The 10000-nt window shown below is 37.3% G+C and overlaps 1 protein-coding gene across 12 annotated transcripts in view; it reads right to left on the reverse strand.

The window, feature by feature from the left end:
- LOC136853069 (excitatory amino acid transporter 2-like) overlaps positions 1 to 10000 on the reverse strand; it is a 224122-nt gene that overhangs the window by 37977 nt on the left and 176145 nt on the right. For 2 of the 12 annotated variants that reach the window (XM_067128322.1, XM_067128319.1), the window contains exon 1: positions 6093 to 6328. The exons of 9 other annotated variants lie outside the window; for them this stretch is intronic. Coding sequence is in view for 1 of the 3 variants with exons in the window: in XM_067128318.1 (XP_066984419.1) it covers positions 7838 to 7856 (19 nt within the window). In the remaining 2 variants the exon portion in view is untranslated. Of the gene's footprint in view, positions 1 to 6092; positions 6329 to 7837; positions 7900 to 10000 lie in introns of those variants that run through there. One more of the 12 variants, XM_067128318.1, reaches the window with a different exon arrangement.

Raw genomic sequence — 10000 nt, forward strand, 5'->3', positions numbered from 1 at the left:
GGCACGAATAAACCACATCTTTTATTCTTTGCTAAAAAAAAGGCACGAATAAACCGTAGCTTGTATATTTTGCTTAAAAAACAGGCACGAATAAACCGTAGCTTTTATTTTTTGCTAAAAAAAAGGCACGATTAAACGGTAGCTTTTATTTTTCACTAAAAAAACGCACGATTAAACCGTAGCTGTTATTTTTCGTTAAAAAAAGCACGAATAAACCGTAGCTTTTATTTCCCTCTAAAAAAACAGGGACGAATAAACCATAGCTTTTATTTTTCTCTAACAGCACATGCACAGAGCACAACAAATTTGATAAGAAGTGACCCCCCAAAAGCTGACGCTATAATTAATATGGAAAGACATATCTACTCAAATACGAAGTTCAGGACGCTAACAAAAATGTGACAACAGCAGAAGGAAAGAAATGACGACTTAGGTGAATAAACATATAAAAAAAATCACATCCTAACGAAATTAAGAAAAAGAAGGATGCCTGAGACAGAAATAGAAATGCAATGAACAGTGTTAATCAGCATATGAGAGAGAGAGAGAGAGAGAGAGAGAGAGAGAGAGAGAGAGAGAGAGAGAGAGAGAGAGAGAGAACAGTAGCTCCAAATATCTTAAAAATAAGATATTTATCTTTCCTGGGATGTAGTAAACATATAAATAATTAAATAAGATAAATAGATAGATAGATGAATAAATAAATAAATAAGCCAATAAATAATAAATACACAAAAGCGCCTCCCCCATTCATAATATACTTTCACAAGTCCAACACTCTTGCCGATATGAAATTTTACCCTTGGACGCTGATACGGAATTCGTTTTTTTTTTTTTTTTATGAATCTGTTCTGGAAAGCGAATTCTAAATTCATGAATATGGATGGCGACGACGGCATATGACAGGATCTATCGTTAGAACCATTTTGCGTTCAAAAAAGCTCCTGCATGAATTACACACATACACACACACATATATACTGCAGGAAAAACCTAAGTAATAACATATTTGAGAGGGAGATCGGAAGTGCTCAAGTGTGGAGAAGAGGGGGTAGGTAAAACTCGCGTGATGTAATGAAAGTGTAAGTGAGAGAAATAAAGAGTATGAGAGAGAGAGAGAGAGAGAGAGAGAGAGAGAGAGAGAGAGAGAGAGAGAGAGAGAGAGAGAGAGAGAGAGAGAGAGCAGTCTTTGGTTCAAGGTTTAAAATATATGTAAATCTCCTATAACGGACTGACTCTGAGCCACGCAAACACAGCAATATGTATGTATGTATTGCAGTGTTTCCCAGTGATTAGACAGTTTATATATACATATACATACATACATATATATATATATATATATATATATATATATATATATATATATATTATATGTATGTATGTATATATATATATATATATATACATATATTATATATTGCTGGGTGTTCACAGATTCTCCTTAGTCATCCATTTGTTAATGTGCTGAGGAAGCCTTATTATGCACGCCTGGCATGTGGGTGTTTCAGGGACGTTTCCATGGCATCCGGAAAAATATTCCATTTTCTTGGAAAACTTCTTGCTTAATGAGAGAGAGAGAGAGAGAGAGAGAGAGAGAGAGAGAGAGAGAGAGAGAGAGAGAGAGAGAGAGAGAGAGAGAGCATAATAATAAAGGTAGAAATTTAAGGAACAGTGGAAAACAAGTAAAACAATGCGCTGAAGTTTCTTCGGTGCAATCTGTATGAATCGCGGCCCATGAAACTTTAATCACAGCCTGGTGGTGGCCTATCCTATATAGTTGACAGAAGCACGATCATGGCTAACTTTAACTTTAAATCAAATAAAAGCTACTGAGGCTGGAGGGCTGCAGTTTGGTATGTTTGATGACTGGAGGGTGGATGATCAACATAATTTGCAGACCTCTAGCCTCAGAGGTTTTTAAGATCTGAGGGCGGACACAAAAAGTGCGGACAGAAAAAAGCGTGGACAGAATAAATAAAGTGCGGACGGACAGAAAAAGCCAGCACGACAGTTTTCTTTTACAGAAAACTAAAACATGACTGGACCAATTAAGAACTTGTATTTTTAAGCAAGACGAACAACAGAACGTGGGCGTAAGAAGGGTGCAACAAGAAAATGAGAGAGACTAAATTAAAACTCTAAATGAGGTAAACGACCTGATGTAAAAAAAAAGTAATATTAAGAAAAGATAAGTTATGTAAGTGGTGCGCAGTTTGAGTGTAAGAACGAGATAATAATGAACAACTGACAAAGTAAGTTGTCATTTGGTTAGGCTATGATATTCCTAAATGATACTAATAATACTAATTGCATTGATAATAATTAGCTTATGTAACAATATATCTTCCACCCCGGAGAACCATCAAGAGAAGGATAGAAAAAAATAAGCATTAATTACGACAAATCAGTAGAACGAACATGACATAAGTCTTAGGCTGTTCCCAGGTGCGAACAGTACCCGTCCCATTCCCCTTTGTATAGCCATGTGGCTTGCTAGCTGATGTGGGATGACAAAAGGGCGTCGCAAAGACTGAGGTCATCCATTCGGTCCCTAGCTGCAACCGTTTCATTCCTTTGACTGTACCTCCGTTCATATTCTCTTTCTTCCATCTTACTTTCCACCCTCTCCTGACTACTGATTCATAGTGCAACTGCGAGATTTTCCTTCTGTTACACCTTTCAAACTTTTTTTTACTGTCAATTTCCGTTTCAGCATTGGCCTAAATTCCATATTCTTGCTGATAAGACCGATAAAAAAATCTGTCCAACATACAAAAGTTTATATAATCCTATTAAAAAGAACAAAACATTCCCAAACATTGAATCTCGCTTGACTTGCAAACCACATCATCTGCGAGACGACACTAGGTGAACTGCACATGTCTCAAAATATGTGACTACTCCTAGCAAGTCAACAATCTTTAAGCGTTGTCTCCGCAGTATAAAGGCGATGCCAGCAGAATCTTATGCACCAGGGCAGTCACACGCCCCTCCCCACCACAAAATGACGAGGCAAATAGCTGCTCACTCTGCTGATTAAGCGACAGACAATGTTTTCGTCGTGATAGGGGTGGGACGCAGTGCTAGGGCATGCAGGAAAAAGAAGACGAAAAAACCGGGGGCGGGGAGAGAGAGAGAGAGAGAGAGAGAGAGAGAGAGAGAGAGAGAGAGAGAGAGAGAGAGAGAGAGAGAGAGAGAGAGTCCCTCTCTTAATCGAGGATCAATGACGAAGTCGATTAAGCCTTTAAGCTTTCATGTCACCAATGAAATCACAAGCTCACTTTGATAAGAGATATTCCAGTATCATTCCTTATCAAGCCTCATAAACCCTGGTTGCACCCATCTGAGAATTCTTCACTAATCAGTAAAATAGCAATAAAAAAGTTACGTATACCTTAGTTTTACCAGACCACTGAGCACAATAGAACTTGACAATCTTGTAATTGCTGCACTAAATCACAATAAAGCCCGGAAGCTTACATATTAAGAATGACACAACAGCGTTAGTTCAAAGCGATGGAATTCAATACGAAGAAAAGATTCAAGTATACTTTCTTCGAGTCACGATTTTACAGACAGTTATAGGTCAAACGTCAGACTTTCAAGGCAACACGGCATGCTTCAAGGACAAAAGACACACACCGCACAGTAAGGGCATAATTCAAAGACTCGGGTAGGGCCTTTGCCCAAAAATGTGAAGTGCACTAACCAGGTAACTATTTAATAATTCAGTCGCCAGTTCTATGGAATAAATAGTTAAGGATGCTCTGATGGAAGATGGACGAATGTGCCCAAGAAAGACATAAAAACTGCAACTCTCAACAACTTTTTACAAAAAGCTGGGAGAGGAAAATATCAAAAATATTGAGAAACGATAAACAAGATAGAAATCCAGTAACAACAATAAACCTACAACAGAAGGATGGGGAAAACTATGCAAGGCAGGTAAAAATGAGATTGGAGAAAGGAAATCTGTACGTGTAACGAGATTCGTGTGAAGTACTATATGGAGCCAAACCAGTAAAGGAAAGGTAGTTACTGAAAGAGAAAAAGGTAAAGAGAAAAATATTCACATTAAAAACGACCTGAGGTACACAACGCGCAATTTTAAAATAAGTTCTTCCGCTGATAGAAATATCTTAAAATACGAGATTTCAATCGTTGTAAGACATCTCTTTAGCTAAACAAATGAATAAATAAATAAATATCAAACTAAGACAGAGAAGACAGCATTACCACAATAACAATGGTGATAATGTTTATGGTTTGGAGAATGCTACGTGTTTACCACAGTTTCCCAAACACTCTGCAGCGTTTACGTTTTCTTTCCTTATTACACGTCCACACTGCGCAAACTCAAGTGCTATTTCCTTCCCGATTTCTTTCACAAGCAGCAGACAGCTACAATTTCCTTTAAACACCTATCAGTGTAAATACAGGTGATAAAACAAAATCCTGGCTCCAGCCCCTGTCTGGATGGGTGAATCGTTAGAGGAAAAAAAAAAAAAAAAAAACTCACGCAGACACAGTGACAGACGAAACGAAAAACACACCCTTCTCAGGGAATGTAATGAGAAGCATTTCCATTCTTCTCCTTTACCCCTTGCACATGTTCCTCTATATATCATATCCTCATTAACGTTTACGACATGCGCTGAAGATTTCCTTGTGTGCCATCTCCGTATTAATTTCTCATTAAGCACAAGGTTGCCCCATATATATCCTCCACTGTTTTCAAGTAAAATAAGTCTAATCCTTCGGGCCAGCCCTAGGAGAGCTGTTAATCAGCTCAGTGGTCTGGTAAAACTAAGGTCTACTTAACTTTTCATCAAGTATACGATGATTTATACATTTCTTTCATGCTTTTTGTTATGCGAGGCATTTTCATTTGTTTCACTGCTTTTTAGCATGTTAGGGCCTTATGTGCCCTGTACTGTTTTTACGTATATTCCGCTGTATTGTTTTTATGTATATTCCGTTAACTGTTTCTATGTATACGATCCATTTTTTCTAATTTGTTCACTGCTTGTTAGTATACATGAAGTCTTTTACATTTTTTTTCACTGTTTCAATATTGTATATATTGTGTGTATGTATGTATATATATATATATATATATATATATATATATATATATATATATATATATATATATATATATATATATATATATATATATATATATATATATATATATATATATATATATATATATATATATTAGTGTGTGTGTGCATAACTAAAAATTAATTATTTCAAATACGACAGCTAAAGGGCAGAAGTGTTTTCAGTTACTCTTCAACTTTTTTAATTATACACAACAGACCCAACTGCTTCCCTTTTCCTTAAAGAATAACCTCCTCGCGCTTTTGTATTCTTTACCACATTTATTTTCTGGCCTCATATAGAAATAATCCTTTGTACTTGAAGAAAAAATGTATGATTAAAAATGCTAACTGTATCACTAAAATTGAATTCACATTTCCTTTAAATCAGAATCTGAAAAAAGTAAAATCAGTAATCTGTGCTAGTTTCCATTTCCCAACCATCTGTGAGAGTAATTAATTTTAATTTTTCTAATTCATATAAATCATTATTACTACTGTCTACACACCAACTGAAAATAAGATACCCGGCAAATCTATATAACTGTAAGAATAATGTCCTTCAAAATGTATATTAAGAATCATGAATAATCAAACATTTCACAAAAATGTACAAAGACTGTGCCTTTACTCCATGAAAGCAATTTTTGTCTTCACAAAAAATATTTTATTTCCAGACGAATACCCGATCGGATGTGGCGATTAAAATCAACAATAAACTTTCGATTTCCTCCTTCATCTATCTCATAAAAAGAGTTTTGTATTCCCAAGATAATTTCCTTTAAAAAAGGAGATAACTGACTGAAGTGGCGACATTATTAAAACTGTCTTCACATTTCTTAAAAATAAGATCGTAAAAGACCTCCTTATTTCTATTCATTCCTTTTTTCATCATTAAATCCTTTGATTTCCATTTTAGACTTTCTCCCATTTAAATCTCCCCATTACTTATCCATTAGAGAAGTTGAAGAAGAGAGTACTTACAATAAAAACTTCCGTGAGGAGAGAAGGGTTGCTGAGTGTGGGTCTCATTCAGAACGTGGGTTCGTGCTCCAAAGGTCGCTCTCTGACTGGCCACACAGAAGCGTTTGTACCGCTCTCGGCTTTTCCTTCTCTCTTTCACTCCCTCTCTCTCCCTCTCTATCTCTCTCTCCCCCTCCCTCGCTCCCTCTCTTTCTCCCTTTCCCAGCTGCTCTCGTGGGCATGGCTGTCCCTAACCTGAGCGCCTTCCCCCACCCACCCATCTCTCTCTCTCTCTCTCTCTCTCTCTCTCTCTCTCTCTCTCTCTCTCTCTCATCCTATTTGCTTGCTCTTCTGTCATTTTCCTTCAATCGGCGTTTCCTCTACTTAGCTCCTTCTTTCTTGACGTTTGTTCAACTTTCAATCGTGATTATCTCCCCTCCTCTCTCTCTCACTCTCCCCTTCTTATCCCTCCCTATTTCTCTCTCTCTCTCTCTCTCTCTCTCTCTCTCTCTCTCTCTCTCTCTCTCTCCTTTCGTCCTTTCATGGCACGTTTTCCACCGACTTGTTGAAGGCATCCCCTCTCTCTCTCTCTCTCTTTGTGTGAGCTTCCGCAGCAATCCATGCCCTTTTCTGGATGTTTCCAGTTCCAGGCATTAGAAACTTCTGAAGCGCTTGTTACTGCGTTTATGTTCATTGTGGTTCTCCGTCGTGATTTTTCGAATGTTTCTAAAAACGTGAATTTTTGTGCATTCTCCCAACTTACTGAAGCAATGGCTTCGGGGAACTGTTGCGCAAATAATAATAATAATAATAATAATAATAATAATAATAATAATAATAATAATAATAATAATGGAAACCAAGGAGAATTTAAATATCATTGGAATAGAAAATGACGTCAACAATAATAATAATTTAAACCAAGAAGAATTTAAAGACATGTGAATAAAAAGTGACATCAATAATAATAATAATAATAATAATAATAATAATAATAATAATAATAATAATTCAACGAGAACCTAAACAAAAGTAATTGGTCAACACATGACGACGCACTTATTCCAAATCAACGCAATTCACGAGTCCAGCGCGTCGAACTTGGAGGGGAAAACACAGCAGATAAGAGCCGCCGGAAAACACAATTTTCCATTCAAGGAATGTGTTACGTTTTCCCAATACTCCAGCACCCAAGGGCTTCCAGGAAGTTCTGGAACGGCTCGATCGTTTCACACTTCCAGTAGTCAGTGAAATGTGGCAAGGGGGTACCGTAGAGTTTATCGAAAACCTTTGGGGTTTATTGTTACCTTGATTATCGCATACAACAGACGTTCCCACAGCATTAGTACGTATTGAATCTGCTCAATACGTCTTATAGCCTTCTTTTTAGCGTGTAGATGATATATTAAGTTTCCCAAGGTCATGTAAAGGTATTCTAACGTAATAGTTTTATTTCCTCTGACGTTTTGACTTGCACTCTGGCGGTCATCTGCTGAGTTACAAAGTGAGGGAATGAAAGTACAAAGTAAACAGTCATCTACCCGAGTGGGTTGCAGTTAACGGGTGGATTTAACTACCATGTTTGATGCTGTTGCGTCCACACCAGGAGTCGCTGAGATCTTCTCCTTAGCCTACCCGATGGGGTGTCAACATTTCAGGAGGGTCGTGTTGTCCTAATTTCGGTAGATTAAATGTTCGTATGGTTCCAACACCTCGAAACTCCCGCAACACTTTATAACAGTCAAGTCCGCAGTGCATATACTTACGGGACTCCGGATTACCCATAATGCTTGAATCAATGGTTCCTGTTCGAGACGAGGTGCCGAAATGCTCTTGGGTCTCGAGCGCAAATTTTCAAGTCAACTTCCCAGGTAGATGGCTCCACAGTCGCCACAACCTAGTTTGTAGCACAGACGCGAGCGCAGTCCAGCTGGCAGTTTGTACTGGTGATGAATTTTTGAATTTTTCGAATATCTACAAAAAGTGGTCTACAACGAATCCTTGAATTTTCCGAATACTTACAAAAACTGGTGTACAACGAATCCTTGAATTTTACGAATATTTGCAACAAGTGGTCTACCAAGAATCCTTGAATTTTCCGAATATTTGCAACAACTGGTCTACCATGAATCCTTGAATTTCGAATACTTGTTAAAACTGGTCTACAATGAATCCTTGAATTCTCCCAATATCTATGAAGACTGGTCTACAATGAGTCCTTGAGTTCTTCCAACATAGGTAAAGACTGGTCTACGATAAATCCTCAAATTTTATGAATATTTGTAAAATATTTGTAAAAAAAACTGTACTAAATATATAATATGAATCACGTATTAAGCTTTCTTTATTTTTAAGTCTTAAGTGGCAATGACTTTTTTAATCTCGAAAATAAACCACGAGTCTTTCTTTTCCGTATCCTGAGAATAATAATAAAGGAGACGTCCACCAAATATAACAGCTGTTTCTCCGGCATTTAATTCTGGTCTTCTCTACTTGGACAATTTTAGGATCTTTCCTAGAGAGTGGCCCCCAAGGGTTTTAACCCGGGATGTATTCACCTTTGCGGCGTGTTTAGTACAAGCCCGTTGGGGATTACCACTGGCGTCATTTCAGATTTTTCTTGGGTTGGGGTGCAAAGGTTTAGACTTTATGGTATGGGTGGGGTGGGGTGGGGTTGGGTGGAGCATTTTGAAGCTGTATTGAGTTAATAAAGCAGCAAACAGGTGTACCACACCCACCCACATAATAATATTATTATTATTATTTCAAAGGCTAGGGGCAAACCAAGTCTTGGGGGGGGCCATCAGTGTCTTGAGGGGGGCAAGTGACCGCACCCCCCAGCACCCCTACAAATGGCTCCCCTGGGGATCACATTAAAACATAAACAAGAGACTGTAAACATCATAAAGATAATGACCCCCAAGAAATATTGGTCCTAGATAACGACCCCCGAAAACCCTTGGGGGTCACTATCTAGGAAAGATCCCAATTTTAAATCGTTCTGGGAGTTTCAAGATGTCGGGACCACGCAAACGCCTGATAGCACTTCTGTGAATTTGGTATAGGTGGCCATGTAAAAATATGACTTTTAAACTTCTTATCTTATCTTATGTTACCTTTTATGCTTAATTCTAGTGTATCCCTATTATTTCTGTAATAACTTTATAAATTAGTCGTGTGTTGTGTTTTCTTTATTTTTAAAGTTTTAAGTGACTGTGACTTTTGGTAAGACTTCTCGTTCTCTTCCGTATGTTGACAATAACTGCAATATTCAGTTTCCCACGAGACACCGTTTCTGTATTATTATTATTATTATTATTATTATTATTATTATTATTATTTGAAATCTTCATAATATTAAAATGTGATAAGTATTTATTGCACTGTGTGGACATTTAATACAAATTTTCCCCTTCTGCGTTACACGAATACTTTTCTCAGCTCAGTCACTAAGATACGTCACTAAGATACTGAAATACACCCATGATCTCATTATTGAATTTTCTTGAACACTCTTGAAATACAATAAAAATATAATAAAAAATACGCAAGAAAAACGTAAATATATGTCGGTGCAAATGAATACATAAATACAATGTTCACTACAAATCACTGATAACGTTATTAGGAGGATAAATAATTTAAATGATAATGGAAAGAATGGTGATAATAAAAAAATGATTATACTTTCTAAGATAAGCAATGTTGGATTCAGGCAGTGGAAAGCCATTCGCAGACATATGTGTGTGTGTGTGTGTGTGTGTGTGTGTGTGTGTGTGTGTGTGTCCTGGGGGGAGGCAGTAACAAGTGCTGTAAGCTCATCCATTATATAACCCATGCGCAGAACAATACAAGGCTCATGCCTTCTGTAAGTGCTACTACGATTATTATTAGTGGTAGTAAGAGTCGTAGTAGTAATAACAAAATGC

This window comes from Macrobrachium rosenbergii, chromosome 26 (genome assembly GCF_040412425.1).
Source record: "Macrobrachium rosenbergii isolate ZJJX-2024 chromosome 26, ASM4041242v1, whole genome shotgun sequence".
In the NCBI taxonomy this organism is placed as follows: Eukaryota; Metazoa; Arthropoda; class Malacostraca; order Decapoda; family Palaemonidae; genus Macrobrachium; species Macrobrachium rosenbergii.